Source organism: Heptranchias perlo, chromosome 10 (genome assembly GCF_035084215.1).
Source record: "Heptranchias perlo isolate sHepPer1 chromosome 10, sHepPer1.hap1, whole genome shotgun sequence".
Classification (NCBI taxonomy): Eukaryota; Metazoa; Chordata; class Chondrichthyes; order Hexanchiformes; family Hexanchidae; genus Heptranchias; species Heptranchias perlo.
This window is the reverse complement of record NC_090334.1, coordinates 12,772,433-12,789,216: the sequence shown is the minus strand read 5'-3', so window position 1 is coordinate 12,789,216 and position 16,784 is coordinate 12,772,433. Positions and strand designations below refer to the sequence as shown.

At 45.6% G+C, this 16,784-nt stretch overlaps 1 protein-coding gene across 1 annotated transcript in view; it reads right to left on the bottom strand.

Annotated features, from left to right (window-relative positions):
* Positions 1 to 4,753: 4,753 nt before the first annotated feature.
* The window catches only part of ltk (leukocyte receptor tyrosine kinase), a 114,445-nt gene continuing 102,414 nt past the window's right edge, over positions 4,754 to 16,784 (bottom strand). Inside the window, exons 16-21 of the mRNA XM_067992159.1 lie at positions 16,377 to 16,474; positions 14,697 to 14,789; positions 14,273 to 14,374; positions 10,565 to 10,699; positions 7,744 to 7,834; positions 4,754 to 5,536 (exon numbers count right to left, since the gene is read on the bottom strand). Coding sequence (XP_067848260.1) covers positions 4,754 to 5,536; positions 7,744 to 7,834; positions 10,565 to 10,699; positions 14,273 to 14,374; positions 14,697 to 14,789; positions 16,377 to 16,474 — 1,302 coding nt within the window. The remainder of the gene's footprint in view (positions 5,537 to 7,743; positions 7,835 to 10,564; positions 10,700 to 14,272; positions 14,375 to 14,696; positions 14,790 to 16,376; positions 16,475 to 16,784) is intronic.

Sequence of the window (16,784 nt, the reverse complement as noted above, 5' to 3'; positions counted from 1 at the left end):
TCAAGCTCTCCATACCAAGAGTTTAAGCACGTTCTTTGGACCAGTGCGGTACTGAGACGGCGCTGGATTGTTGGAGGTGCTGTTCTTTGGATGAAGCGTTAAGTAACGGTCTTGTCTTCATTTTCCAATCATTCGAGTGGACGTTAAAGATCCTGTGGCACTCTCTCAAGAAGGGCAGGGAGTTCTCCCAGTGTCCTGGCCAGCATTCCTCCCTCCAACAATGCCATCTAAAAACCAACTGGCTGGTCCTACATCTCATTGCTCATCATGGCACATTGGTAGCACAGAATGTGTATGTACCTAGCACTCTAAAATAACCTCTTTAAAAAAAAATTATTCCTGGGATGTGGGCGTGCACTGGCTAGGCCGGCATTTATTGCCCATCCCTAGTTGTCCTTGAGAAGGTGGTGGTGGGCCTTCTTCTTGAACTGTTGAACTACGTGTGGTGAAGGTTCTCCCACAGTGTTGTTAGGCAGGGAGTTTCAGGATTTTGACCCAGTGTTGATGAAGGAACAACGATATATTTCCAAGTCAGGACTTGTGCAACTTGGAGGGGAACTTGGTTGTGATGGTGTTCCCATGCACCTGCTGCCCTTGTCCTTCTAGGTGGTGGAGGTTGCGCTAAATTGACATCTTGTTGATACATTGATAAATTTGTACACACTTTTTCTGAAAATTGTAAAACTCCCCTAAAGTCTTTGTGTATCTAATCCTAATGAGGGTATCCTGGGTGAGAAGGCTGAATCCATCACTCTGGCAGCCTGCTCTTACATTGATAAATGAAAGTTATTATCTGGTAACATCTGAAATGTTTCAGTTCGAATTGTGTTTTGATGCACTGCACTGCACTGTCCAGATGTTTTCCCCTGGTAAGGCTTGGCACGACATCTCCAAAGCGTCTTCATACCCACAGATTGGGCAAATTTTCCTTCAGTGATCTAGCCCCCAAGCCCCATTCCTCAAGTGATCATTCTTTATGTATGAGCTGCGTCTAAGCTATTCTATCATGAAAGCCAAGCCCGATCTTGTCTTCTTCTCTGCCCCCACCCCCCCATCTATCTGCTTGCACCCTCCAGCACAAGTCATGGGCAGTGATCAGAAGCAGGAACCCTGGCTGATGTTTGCTTATCCCCAGCCCAGGGACACTGAAGCCAACTGTAGCAACCCCACCAACTAGGGATTCAACAGGGCCTCCCTAATCTGTATGATTCAGTTCCACCCCGGGCAGTAGACTCACCAATTAAGCTATAGAGAGAGCTCGCAGTTTCATGTTAATCAGCTTTAATAAACTTCTATTCGTGACTGAAAAGTGTGCAGTTTTTGAAGCATTCTTCTGCATAGAGATTACCAAAAAGTAAAAGGTTCAAAAATCAACTTGAAAGAAACTGCATCTTGTTAGTATTGTAAAGTGACTGTGATTCTTTTTTGCAAAATGAATAATCATCATCAGTCTGAACAGAACAAACTTGCTTAGACCAATCACAGTCTGTGTAACATAAACAGACTGTCAAACTTAGTTTTACCAATCACAGTCTGTATAACATGAACAGAATGTCAAGCTTAGTTTGACCAATCACAGTCTGTGTAATATGACCAATAGGCTGAACTTGGTTAAGCCAATCACATTCTGTATAACATGAACAGAAGGCTGAGCTTGGTTAGACCAATCATGGTCTTTGTAACATGAACAGCAGGCTGAGGCAAGTTAAACCAACCACAAGTTTATCAGCATTTGAGTTAATTAAACATGTTAGACATTTAGTAAACTTTACCAGTGGCAAGGTTCTGATAAAAGATTCTTATGTAAATGTAACTCAGTGTTAACTACTACTATTTTAAAATTATTTCACACAGTGTTTTAATTACCCAATACAGCTGAAAAGTTTCTACAATTAGCATGTAGGGTGTATACGATCGGCCCATCTCCATTCATTATCAGCAGTCAATCCCCCCTCGATGTCTGATCCAAAAGTCATATTAGGACCGAAAGTGCAAAATTGTTGCACGGAAATTAACATAAAACATGGCATTGAATTAGGGTTGCCAACCCTCCAGGATTGTCCTGGAGTCTCCAGGATTCACTGCTACGAGCGACCAAGGGAGAAAAATTATAGGGGTATTAAAGAAAACTTGGTGTGTTTTTTTCCCCATTTTCTTTGAACACTATTGTTTATTAGCTATAAAATATTGGAGATGGGGAAAAAAGGCTGTTTGACTGGGCAGGGCGGGATGTCACATGACGAAACCTCCAGGAATACCTCCAACCAGAGTTGGCAACCTTGAATTGAACATGTTCCCGAACCTACCTGATCCCGAAGGATTGGTAGGCGTGTCCACAGTGCTACTACCTTCAGGGCGGGACATCTAGAAACATCTTTGATGATGCACTACCAGTGTGAAAGTGAGTCTGTCTTCACAAAGAAATATCTGGAGAAACCTTAACTTGTTTGGGAAGGACAAGGAGCTGTTAGATCATTCCGCCATCTTCCTCACATAAGTGACCCAATTAAACTTTTCAACTGTTGTGCGCTTGGGAAGGACAAGTTTACCGAGCACTTTATGGTGGACCCAGAACCTCTTTTAACCTTCGATGGGTGAGAATGACCGACATGAAATTAGTTCAATCTGTACACACAACATTTTGCAACAATAGAAATATTGTAGGGGGTTCTCGTGATCGTATGCCGTAACTTTGGCAGTAATCGGTGGGGGGGAGGGAGAGGGATGGGAGCAGGGGTGAGGGGTGGGGGAGGATGAGGGTGGGGGGAAGGGGAGGGTGCAGGGGAGGGTCAGGGTGAGGGGGTAGGAGGGGAGCGGTGTAGGGGAGAAGGGGGAAGGGTGAGGGTGGGCTGAGAGGCGAGGGTGGGAGAGTGAGGGGCTGAAAGGAAAGATAGGGGAGGGTGGGAACTTGAGGGTAGGGGAAGGGGATAGGAGGAGAGGGGTGTAGCGTGGATGGGGAGAAGGGGGAGAGCAGGAGGGGAGGGGAATGGGAGGGAGAGGGCGGGAGGGAGGAGGGGGGAGGGAGAGGTTGGGAGGTTAGGGGCTTTTGCAGATGTCAATATTCAAGCTGTTGGTGGTGACTGTTGTTAAATGATGGGATGGGTGCCCCTGTTCGAGAGACAGATCTGTTAACCCTGAATCAGCTTCATAATGATGTGCTAATGAGATACCAGCGCAGAAACGCCAGCAGATCCAGTTCAAACACTTTGGATGAAGATTCTTAACAAAGGGGATCAATCCTTTGTTCTACAAGAAATCCAAACCCGAGCTCATCTTGTTACGATCTATACCACAGGCTCTAATTTAATCATATCCGGGGTACTGGATTGGATGAGGTTAGTACTTGTTCTTCTTTCTGTAAGGGGATCTCCTGGATTACTTTGGTTACCAGGTCGATGACCAGCTCCAAGGCTTCGACCAATTCCTCCCTCCCATCCATCCCAGACTGACACCTCCCTGAAGCAACAAGAGCTGAGTAACATGGTGCAAATTAAAACTGTGTCCCACCACCGTCACGGTGCTGGACATTGTCCCTCTGCTGAGCTCTGCCACCGTGCCATCCCAAGTCACCAGGCTTGACTTGTGGGCTCACAGGATAGTTCGACATTGGGACTTGGGTCAAACTGTGCTAAAGGAAAATCAAACAAATGCTCATTTACATAGCCCCCTACTATGGTTCAAAACTACCAAGTGAGACCCACATATCTGTTCCCATAGCGTCTTTCAAGACATGGAGGGTACATTGTCTTAGAACAAAAAACAGAAATGTCTTCAAAAACTAGTCAGTCGGTCTTTGAAGAGGACCACAGCAAAAATCGAGTTACAACGTTTGTTTTAGCGAAAGTACATTGTACTTTTCCTTTCCTGACACTAGATTATCTCAAAACATCTATTCTAACTTCATCGAACCCTCTGTTATTAGGTGTTTTTTTCCGATATGGCTTCCCTGGTTGCAGGAATGCATGGTGTTTAGCACAGTCTCCCAACAATCCTCAAAGTCCATCTAATTGCAATAAGCAGAGACCAAGCTGCACCTCACAATGATTTCAGATAGACAGCTCCTTAAAACGGTTCATAATAATTGGAAAATGAGTTGGACTAGGTGCTGCAGTAGTTCGAGTGTTGGACTCTCAATATGAGCTGTAATCCCAGTCTTGTAATCTGTACAAATAGATTATTGGATTCTCCCCAAAAAACGGGTTCATGAGTTCAAGCCCGAGCCCTTGCTGGCTCTAGGAGTAGTGTTAAATGACTCCTAATTGCTGAGATCACAGGTTCGAATCTTAGCCCTGACTGGCATTTGAGCTGCTCCCCTCCATTGGGTGACATTAGTCAGTTCTTCGCTGGGCTGTTCCATAAAGGACATAGCGATTAGTCGAGTGTACCATCTATGAGGAGGGGGATTTGCAGCACCAATCTCGGAAACTGCCAGCAAGACATAGCTTCAAAGTCCAGGTTACAGGTAGGATCTTCTGAACGACATACAGTCCTTATCAGCCAATAATATCGAAGAAAAATGGACTGGGTGAAAGAAAATCAACTCTAGTAGGAGTTTGATGGAATTCTGCCAAGGGCCTAATGGACTTTCAATCTTATGAGGCTGTTCCTGTCCTTCCACCAGCCCCATCAGGAAGGTTACAGTACAATCCGGGTACAGTGACAAATGGAAATGTGTCTTTTTACTTATTTTAAATTCTAACTGAACTTGACCAATCCATGCAAGTTGGCATAAGTCTCAGATCATCAGTAGTTTTTACACAGGGGTGATGCTGAGGTCTTCGGACAGTGACAGGCCTGAGTCACGGTCTCTTGCTGACTTCTCTGGGTTGCAAAGGCAGTGCATTTCCTTGTTGAGAGGTAGCGTCTTCTGCCTGGAACCATCCTCATCGCTTGTGTCCGTCGATACCTGCGGGCCCTCAGCGTCGTAGCCCAGACCATCGTAGGCATAGTTTATGTTTCCGCAAGGGAAGCCCTGCGGTTTGACCAGCGCCGTCCCGTCGATTTCCAGCGGTGGGCAGTGGCTGCCCGGAGAAGGGGATTCCCGCGAGCTCGGAGGGGAGCTGCCGTTGCAATCCAAGCCCGAATCCTCACGCTCAGGGGTGGCTGGGGGCTTCCCATCCACCTCTGCCAACGTTCCAGCTCTGTTGAAGTTCTCAGAGACCCAGGAGCCGTAAGTGGGATTCCACAAGGTTTTGGTCTGGTTTTTCAGCCTCTGCCCTGGCTGAGATTTTGCTTCAGGGCAGGGATTGGCCCCATCATCTTGGTAAAGCCAGTGGCCGCCAACTGAGCCTGCTTGATGGGCGTTCTCCACCTTGGTGCCAAAGCTGTCTCTTTTAGACAACTCCTGCGGCCATTGCAGCTTCTGTCCAGAGTGCAGAAATTCAGCCATCTGATTGGCTGCTTGAGGTGCAAGACTTGGGCTGACCCTTAGTGGGGCCATGCCGCTGGAGCTGTCAGGGCGCATCACCGTACTTCTTTCATCCTCTGAGGTGGGTCCATACTCAACAGGGAGGAGAGTGTTGACAATGTCTGGATCCTGAAACAAACAAACAAGCGAGGCATTAGAACTTAATGCATCTTTCCAGTTTTGAACCTTTCTCTCCCTCTCCTCTCCTGAAAGCTATGACCATTCCAATGCTCTCATGGCTGGCTTCCCATCTTCCAGCGTTTGGAAGAGACGTTAAACTGAGGCCCCGACTTCCCTCTCAGGTGGATGTAAAAGATCCCACGGCACTATTTCGAAGAAGGGCACGGGAGTTCTGACCAATATTTATCTCTCAAGCAACATCACTAAAAAAATAGATTATCTGGTCATTAACACATTGCTGTTTGTGGGATCTTGCTGTGCACAAATCGGCTGCCGCGTTTCCTACATTACAACAGTGACTACACTTCAATAGTACTTCAAAGCGCTTTGGGCCGTCCTGAGCTTGTGAATGGTGCTATATAAATGCAAGTCTTTTTTATCCCCACCTTCCATAAACTTGAGCTCATCTAAAACTCTACTGCCCGTATCCTAACTCACACCAAGTCCCGTTCACCCATCACCCCTGTGCTCGCTGACCTACATTGACTCCCAGTCCGGCAACGCCTCAATTTTAAAGTTCTCATCCTAGTGTTCAAATCCTTGCATGGCCTCGCTCCTCCCTACCTCTGTAATCTCCTCCAGCCCTTACAATCCTCTGAGAACTCCGTGTTGCTGCAACTCTGGCCTCTTGTGCATCCCCCACTTCCTTCACCCCACCATTGGCAGCTGCGCCTTCAGTTGTCGAGGCCCTAATCTCTGGAAATCCCTCCGTTAACCTCTCCGCCTCTCCTTGTTTAAGATGCTCATTGACCAAGCTTTTAGCCAGTTGTCCTAATGCCCTCTTCTTTGGCTTGGTATCAAATATTTGTCTGATTACGCTCCTGTGAAGTTCTTTGGGACGCATTACTATGTTAAAGGCGCTGTATAAATGCAAGTTGTTGTTGTGTAATACTTGCTTGGATACAGTTCCCACAATGCACTTGAATTCACAGGTTCGAACCAACAACATGTGATTAGATTGTCTTAAAGCCAATATTTTCTAGCCTATGTCTACGGAGCACGGGGGTTAACGTGGTGAGCGTTAATATTGTTAAGTGCATGAATCCAAGTGTCACACGTTGATAGCCAATGTGATATCTCACCTCCAACACACTAAATTGATTCTCCTCATACAGATCACAGATTAACAGAGGCCCCAGTAACAGTTACTATACCAGTACACCAATAAGGACTCTGTAGGGGGTCCCCCAATGGCCCAGTCTATAATCTATAGGTTCTTAAAGTCCAAGCTTGGCGTCACCTAACCTCCATGTCTTAGAAGAATAGAATATTATAGGTCAGAGATTGGCCAATCGGGCCATCAAGACAGCAGCACTGTTTTTCTCCGCATGGTTCACCTAGTCTACTCCCACTCTCCTGCTGCGTTGGGATGCCCAGGCCCCCAAGAATTTTTAACCCAGCTTTGCCTAAGACCCTTTCTCAGTCCTGAAATATCGACTGACTGGCTTCCGACTCCCCAACCTGAAGATTGTACAAACTCCTCGCTGTGTATTAGCTGACGAGGAATCCTTCATTAAGATGTCAGGGAGTGTGCTGTCACCTCGCTGGCCACTCGAGCCAATCTCTGGCTGGCCTGTGGCCCTTTCCCTACTAAGAACCCCTCTTGTTTCAAGCTCGGGCCCTCTCTTCTTCACTCCTTCTGCTCTTCGTAGGCTGCTGAGTTTCTTTTCTCTTTGAACCAATTAAATTAGTTGCCCCCCCCAAAAAATATGATCTTGTCTCCCAGGTCACAGGGTAACAGTCTAACGTTACGTTACTATTAAATTTAAATTCAATTCCTTTCTCGAAGCAAAGCTCGGGCCAAACCAAGCTCAATTGTCACCGCCTGCTCGATCTCCAGTGCCCTTTAATCTTTGTTAGCAGAGACTATCTTGGAAGAGCAGTCTCTAGCGGCCACTGTTGGTTTGATGGGTGGAATCTGGAACATGATGTTGAAGCAGAGCCTGTTATATATTCTTGTAAAAGGGAAATTAGATAACAGCTTGTGAAAGAGAGGTGGGTGGGGGGGAAATCTGTGGATTCTTCCTGTGAGGGTAAAACTCAACATTGACTTTAATGGAAAGGAAAATCGTGCGGGGTGTGTAACTGGCAACCGATAGGGGTAAAGTTGTATTTTCCCCCCTATCTTTCTATTGACCACACGTATAGCTCCATACCTGAGTACAGTAGTTAATTCTTTCCAAAATGATGGAGAAATCTGGCCGGTGTTCAGGTCTGTGCTGCCAGCACTGGGTCATGATACGATATCTAAAGGAAAAGAATCAGATAAATTCAGCCAATGTCCATTTACTTGCTTTTTAACAAAAGTAATGTGAAAGAACTTACATTTCTATAGTGCCTTTTACAACCTCAGGACATCCCAAGGCACTTTACAGCCAATGAAGTACTTTTGAAGCGGAGTCACTATTGTAATGTAGAAAACGTGGCAGCCAATTTGCGCACAGCAAGCTCCCACAAATAGCAATGTGATAATGATCATATAATCTGCTTTTAGTGATGTTGGTTGAGGGATAAATATTGGCCAGGACACCGGGTAGGACTCCCCTGCTGTTCTTTGAGATAATGCCCTGAGATCTTTTATTTCCACCTGAGAAGGTAGGCAGGGCCTCGGTTCAACGTCTCATTCAAAAGACGATACCTCCAACAGTGCAGCACTCTCTCAGCACTGTACTGGGAGTGCCAGCTTAGGCTTCATGCTCAGGTATCTGGAGTTCATTACCTTCTGAATCAGAGGAGAGAGTGTTGCCATTGAGCCAAGACTGACACTGTGAAGTAGGTCTTTGATCCCACTTTTCTGTCTTCCTCTCCCGTCTCTTGCTGTGGCATGCTTCTATGTTTGTTGCCGCCCTTGGTACTTCACCCTAAATCACCATTTTCCATCCATGAACCTCAACAGCGAGTGCGTGCAGGCTCCTCCACCAAAGCAGAACATCACAACTCAGCCCCTCTCCCCCCGATATCCACTCAGACACTATCTCGCAGAAGCTGCTGGACGGTAATCAGAAAGGGGAATCCTGCCTTGTCATTGAGGCTAATTGTAGCACCTCTACTGTTGCCGCTGGTGAGGTCAGGTGGGTAGACTTAAAATTTCCCCCCATATTTTAAGGTGTGAACAGATCTGCTGTGGCTTTGCTCGTAGTGTGTCAGCGGTGCTATGCCAACTAACATTACCAGCATTGGGAGCAGTGCTGGGATCTAGGAACACAGGGGATGGGCTCGCGCAGTCTCAGTAGGGATCTCAGGATCTAGCGGTAATTGGAGGTGGCATCACAGGGTCTGCGAACACTAGAAAGCGAGGTGGGAAGGGGTTCTGAGAACACTGGGACAGGACCTGGGATTAGGGACCACTGGAAATAAGAATTTGTGAGCAGTGAGAGGAGATCCTGAGACCTGGGAGTGGCTGGCGGGGATGAGGGCAGCTTCTGGTGAGGTAGTCCTACAGTCCAACAGGCCTGGGGAGGGTCTTGTGGAACATGGGAGAGACGGGTCTGGGATTATTGGGTGGGGTTGCTGGAATCTCGCAGGTTTTGCGGAGACCAGGATAATGGGTGGTCCAGTTAAGTTTCTGGTCAATGGTGACCCCCAGGATGTTGATGGTGGGGGATTCGGCGATGGTAATGACGTTGAAGGTCAAGGGGAGGTGGTTAGATTCTCTCTTGTTGGAGATGGTCATTGCCTGGCACTTGTCTGGCATGAATGTTACTTGCCACTTATCAGCCCAAGCCTGGATGTTGTCCAGGTCTTGCTGCATGTGGGCACGGACTGCTTCATTATCTGAGGGGTTGTGAATGGAACTGAACACTGTGCAATCATTAGCAAACATCCCCATTTCTGACCTTATGATGGAGGAAAGGTTATTGATGAAGCAGCTGAAGATGGTTGGGCCTAGGACACTGCCCTGAGGAACTCCTGCAGTAATGTCCTGGGGCTGAGATGATTGGCCTCCAACAACCACAAAATCTTCCTTTGTGCTAGATATGATTCCAGCCATTGGAGAGTTCTCCCCCTGATTCCCACTGACTTCAATTTTACTCGGGCTCCTTGGTGCCACACTTGGTCAAATGCTGCCTTGATGTCAAGGGCAGTCACTCTCACCTCACCTCTGGAATTCAGCTCTTTTGTCCATGTTTGGACCAAGGCTGTAATGAGGTCTGGAGCCGAGTGGTCCTGGTGGAACCCAAACTGAGCATCGGTGAGCAGGTTATTGGTGAGTAAGTGCCGCTTGATAGCACTGTCGACGACACCTTCCATCACTTTGCTGATGATTGAGAGTAGACTGATGGGGCGGTAATTGGCCGGATTGGATTTGTCCTGCTTTCTGTGGACAGGACATACCTGGGCAATTTTCCACATTGTCGGGTAGATGCCAGTATTGTAGCTGTACTGGAACAGCTTGGCTAGAGGCGCAGCTAGTTCTGGAGCACAAGTCTTCAGCACTACAGCCGGGATGTTGTCGGGGCCCATAGCCCTTGTTGTATCCAGTGCACTCAGCCATTTCTTGATATCACGTGGAGTGAATCGAATTGGCTGAAGACTGGCTTCTGTGATGGTGGGGATATCGGGAGGAGGCTGAGATGGATCATCCACTCGGCACTTCTGGCTGAAGATGGTTGCAAACACTTCGGCCTTGTCTTTTGCACTGACGTGCTGGACTCCGCCATCATTGAGGATGGTGTTATTGATCTATATTCAATGGTGTTATTGATCTATATTTAGTGGTGTTATTGATCATTATTTTATGTTGTTATTGTTTTGTATTTAGCAATATTATTGATCCTGTCTTTAGCAATTTTATTAATCGTGTATTTAACAGGTTTTTTGATCTGTATTGAACAATATTTTCGATGCTATGTTTATTGGTGTAACTGATCCTGGATTTAATGATGTTACTGATTGTGTATTTAGTGGTGTTATTGTATTTTTCACTTTGAAATCACACCAACTCGACATCTCCGTCCTTCTCTCAGGAATACTTACACGGGCCCTGGGCAGTTCTTGGGTGGGTCCATTCTTCCACCACTTGTTACAAACTCCAAGACTTCCTGATTGCTCTTGCAAGGGTAAGGCATGTATCCGAGTGACAAAATCTCCCACAGCAGCACACCAAATGACCTGCAGTAACATTTAAAAGAAGGAAAGAACTTGCATTGATATCGCGCCTTTCACAACCTCAGAACGTCCCAAAATGCTTTACAACCAATGAATGTACATTTGAAATGTAGTCATTGTTGTAACATGGGTAATGCGGCAGCCAAATTGCGCTCAGCACGGTCCCACAAATAGCAATGTGATAAATGACCAGGTGATTTAGATATTGGTTGAGGGCTAAATATTGGCTAGCAAACTGGGAGAACTCCCCTGTTCTTCTTCAAAATTGTGCCGTGGGATCTTTTACATCCACCTGAGAGGGCAGACTCAGTTTAACATCTTATATGGAAGACGGCACCTCCAACAGTGCAGCATTCCCTCAGTCAGCCTAGATTAGGTGCTCAAGTTCCTGGAGTGGATCTTGAACCCACAACCTTCTGACTAAGAGGCGAGAGTACCTACCCCTGAGCTGACACATAGCAATAAACAGGCAACAACTCAATGTGGGTTGTGTTAATATTAATCAAGACTATTAGATACTTGACCAGCTACAGCTAAAGTTGGTTTAAGTCTCTGGGCCATTGGGTCACTAAAACGTTCCTATCAATACTGTATTGGAACTCCCTTAGCCTGGGATTGGACTAGGATGTACAGACTGAGGTGACATGCCTGTCTAACTGCTTCAGTCTTGCCATGTTACATGGCCAGCCCCTGCCAGCCAATTAGATCTGCAACCTTATTGCATAGGCGACCTGTAGCCTTACAGGCCAAAGGTTTCAGGTTTGATGGCGGGTTTTTGACGAGTTAACTGACCTCAGCTCGGATTACCAGCCACCCTATTGGCTCTCTGCGTGAGATTGATAATTTAGTACGAGTTGAGGCTAAATGGCAGTTTTGTGGCTGTGGTCCCAAACTGACTGGGACCTGGACTGACACTGACCAAACTCCTTCCACATAGGATGCTCACGGCCAGCATTAGAAGCACTGCGATTGGCCTCTGCACCCCTGGGTTAGGGAAGGGAACATCAGCCAGCGTTGCCACTCCTGGTTGCTATTCAGTTCCTCCTGTTAGAAAATAAGTGTTTATGGCATTCGGAAGGAATTGGATTAGGCCTGGCTTTGATGACCCCAATGGTCGAATGGCCTACCGACATTCACAGCCTGTATTCACATACAAGGAATGAATGAACATTTGGGGAAAAGCATCAGAGGGCAGACAGCCTCCATGCAGCAGAGCCCTAGCAACAGTCAGTGCCTTCCGGAGAACAGGGGAGAAAATTGGCAGGGAGCGGCAGCAAAAAAAAGCATTAATCTTTGTGCCCGGGGACTATGCTTCTCTTCTGGCTGAAGGCATTGAGAAAGGAAAAGGAAATAGACCTCAGAATGTACGGTTAGCTCAACAAAGAGTCCCAGATCCAGACAATGTGCAACTCCGCCAATAAGAAGCCATTATATACAGAGGCATGTTTGAGGGATGTTTGTCCTGGGGTTGGAACATTTTCCATTTCTGGCACTCAAAGACAGCATGAACCACTTCCAGGTCAGGTATTGCACGGTTAGGTACAGAGGGGGCAATTTTAACCTAACCCGCCCATCGGGAAACTGATGGGATCGGGTGCGACGCTGGTTTTACCCCCTGCCCGATTTTACTCTTTGTTGAAGTCAGTAGAAGGAGGGCTTTGCAGGAGATCGGGGGTTGGGAGTTCGAGCGGGATCGGGGGGAGAGGGGGGAGGCCGGGGCTGGGGGCGGCCCAGGGGCGATCCCATGGGTTTCTTGCCCAGTGAGTTAGGTTAAAATTACCCCCAGGGTATCTACTCTGCTCCGACAATCTGTTGCAACCTCAGTATCACATCTGTTGTATCCATGTGACACTTTATCAGCTCCACTGAGTGAGATTGCTAATTTCATGCGATTTATTGCTAAACTAAGGACACTTTTGTGCTGTCTACTTATGTGCATTAACAACTGGGTTGAGACTGACCAAATTCATTTCACATCAAACCCTTACATCCAGAGGCAGGAGAGACGTTCACCCCATCACCTCTGGCCTGGATTTGAACATGGGTGAAAGGCCAGTGTCTGACCTGCCAGTGTACCAACACTACTTGAATCAACGTGCTTAGTATTTACCCAGTGAGGGTGAATTTTATGACACTCAAGTCTCCCAAGCTTTAGCTATTTACCACACATTAGCATAGATGCTAAATAGATGTAAGCACAGGACTTGCATGAAACCTCCCTCCTATTACACAGATGTCCTAATTTAAGTATAAAAATTTATTGAGAATAGTAACACGTCTATCATAAGTTGTCTGTCTGGTCAGAGGTTACTATTTGGTTTGTAATTGAGGACCACTATCTAATATTTATCTTAATTTATCTTAGCTTATCTGCATAAGGAATTGTCAGTTCAGGCATGGATAGCTCAACAACTCATTACTGAGGACCATCACCTAATATTTATCTGCTTGTCATCTAAATCTTGGTTCCAATAACATTGCAGAGCCAGTGGGATATTGATGGCGGCCCAGTAACACACCAAGCAGCATGCCTACTGAGGGCTACATGTGCCACATTGTCCTGAAACTGCACTGTCGGCTGAACTTGGCCCGACCAAGCATCATGCGATTGTACTCCCCTGCTCCCAGTGTACAACCTAGAATGGTTTAGAGGGTCACACACTTCAGGAAGTCTCATTGTCATGTATCAGTTTCATTACTATGCTCCAGTCTTGTAACCTTCTGCCTGTCTTATTACCATGTACTACCCACCATAACCATGGATAGCGAGATAATCAATACCTGACCTCAGATTCAGTTCAATTGTTCACCGCAAGGTCTGGCTTCATCATCTAAAGCAATGTCACAGCTCCCTTATTTCATCCAAATCCTCCCACTTTTCCAAGATTATCCCAGAAGATAAGGACAACCCAAGGCTTCTTTACTCTGTGACAAACCCACTCTTCCGGCCCTTTCCTCCACTCCCCCATTTTCACCTCAAATGCCTTGCTCTGTCTTGCAATGTCTCTCTCCTCCTTCAAAAGCCTCCTCAAAACCTACCCCTCGGATCTTGCTTTCAGTCACCAACCCTAAAGCTTCCTTCAATTCTTTCGGGCACCAAATATTCTCCTTTGTTAAGTAATTGGAGCATTTCGTTAGGTTAAAGGTGCTGAATAAAAGTAGATTGTTGTGGCTGTCTCATTACTGGGTGCCTGTCTTATTACCATAGGACTGTCTCATTACCATAGCCTGGAAATTAGATCGCTTCCAAAAACAGGCGCTCAGGGAGCAGGACGCGCAGGGCACGTGCCCGTTAACGTGGTAGCAGGGACCATGTTAAATTAGCGTTGGCACCTCATTATAACGCGAGGCGTGCAGCCAGCGCTACCCACGCTGCGTATTGGCTGCTCGCCTGTTTTGGTGGGTCGAGAAATCGGGCATCTCTGCGCCACTTAAAGGCAACCTGCACCTCTTGAAGGATGCCAGCCCGCTGGAGGGTGAGATTACACACTAGCTCTGCTGCAGAGGACTGAGATGCTGACTTTGAGGGTCCAGGCTACCATGAGCCTGTTGTATTACAAGAGTCTGTCGTATTACCATGTGTCTGTTTTTGATGTGAAGATTCCTTCAAGGAAAGCTTCTGGGGGCATCCACTTGACTGGCAGCATAGCACGCCCACCTTTCCTGTAGTAGCTTGCCCTGGATAAAGAAACACATTAGGATTTGGATCAGGCAACGAGAACCATATCTAGGAACTCAGCTGAGCTTTGGGAGATAACTCCGTGTCACGTGCCCATGTGAAGCGATTGCTTATTGCTTGTGTTGACGCAAAGGCAAACTGTACAAGGATCTGGTGCTCCACAATGGGATAGCAATTGCCACAATGTGACTTCAAAGTATAGGTTTGAGTTTAGCAAACAGTATTTAAAGGATTGAACTGGTCTAATGAGGAATTTGAATATTGCATGGTTAACTTCAGCTCAGCTCCATTACAAGAGACAGTCAACGATTTATGATGTACCTATAAATATCTCGAGCCATCCCAAAGTCTCCAATTTTGGCTGCCCGTCTGGGTCCAGTGCAGGTCAATAAACAGTTTCTTGCTGCAATGTCCCTGAGAAGAAACAGAGTAAAATAAAACTGTCATCAATATATCCTAAAAACAACAGCAATAACAAAGGGTACAACCATAGCAATAAAAATGGGTACAACTACGGCAATAACAATGGGTACAACCATAGCAATGACAATGGGTACAACTACAGCAACAACAATGGGTACAACCACAGCAACAACAATGGGTACAACTACAGCAATAACAATGGGTTCAACTACAGCAATAACAATGGGTACAACTACAGCAACAACAATGGGTACAACTACAGCAATAACAATGGGTACAACCACAACAACGACAATGGTACAACCACAGCAATAACAATGGGTACAACCACAGCAATAACAATGGATACAACCATAGCAATAACAATGGGTACAACCAAAGCAATAACAATGGGTACAACCAAAGCAATAACAATGGGTACAGCCACAGCAATAACAATGATATAACTACAGCAATAACAATGGGTACAACCACAGCAATAACAATGGGTACAACCACAGCAATAACAATGGGTACAACCACAGCAATAACAATGGGTACAACCACAGCAATAACAATGGGTTAAACCACAGCAATAACAATGGGTACAACTACAGCAATAACAATGGGTACAACCACAGCAATAACAATGGGTTAAACCACAGCAATAACAATGGGTACAACTACAGCAATAACAATGGGTACAGCCACAGCAATAACAATGGGTACAACCAAAGCAATAACAATGGGTACAACCAAAGCAATAACAATGGGTACAACCACAGCAATAACAATGATATAACTACAGCAATAACAATGGGTACAACCACAGCAATAACAATGGGTACAACCACAGCAATAACAATGATATAACTACAGCAATAACAATGGGTACAACCACAGCAATAACAATGGGTACAACCACAGCAATAACAATGGGTTAAACCACAGCAATAACAATGGGTACAACCACAGCAATAACAATGGGTACAGCCACAGCAATAACAATGGGTACAACCAAAGCAATAACAATGGGTACAACCACAGCAATAACAATGGGTACAACCACAGCAATAACAATGGGTTAAACCACAGCAATAACAATGGGTACAACCAAAGCAATAACAATGGGTACAACCACAGCAATAACAATGGGTACAGCCACAGCAATAACAATGGGTACAACCAAAGCAATAACAATGGGTACAACCAAAGCAATAACAATGGGTACAACCAAAGCAATAACAATGGGTACAACCAAAGCAATAACAATGGGTACAACCAAAGCAATAACAATGGGTACAACCACAGCAATAACAATGATATAACTACAGCAATAACAATGGGTACAACCACAGCAATAACAATGGGTACAACCACAGCAATAACAGTGGTATAACTACAGCAATAACAATGGGTGCAACTACAGCAATAACAATGGGTACAACCACAGCAATAACAATGGGTACAACTATAGCAAAAACAATGGGTACAACTACAGCAATAACAATGGGTACAACTAATTAAATAAAGAACATTTCATAGACCCATTTTCTTCAACCTAAAATACAGTTCTATTACCTGAAACTCAATACTAACCTGTGAATGAAATGATTGTCTTCCAGATATTTGCAGCCACAAGCTATGTCCTTGGCCATGTTCAGGAGATCCAGCATTGTTAGTGTCGAAGTCTGTGTCTGAAATAGAGAAACAAATAGTGCTGATGTGATATGGTTCATTCTGTTTAAGTTGGTCTAAACATGAGAAACATTCAAAGGCCTCCTAGCAATTTCAGGTCAGTCATGGACATCCGTTGAACCTATACAAATTAGTCTGATCCAACACCAGTGACTAGGAGATAGGCTGTTTAACTTGGACTGTGATCATAAGACTGGAGGATATTTCAGTGTAATGATTTCACGTGTACTTGTATACTGAATTGGATTTCTTAATTTATTGGATTTCTAAAGGAATAGAAATGAAAAGCAGAGAAGTTATGTTAAATAT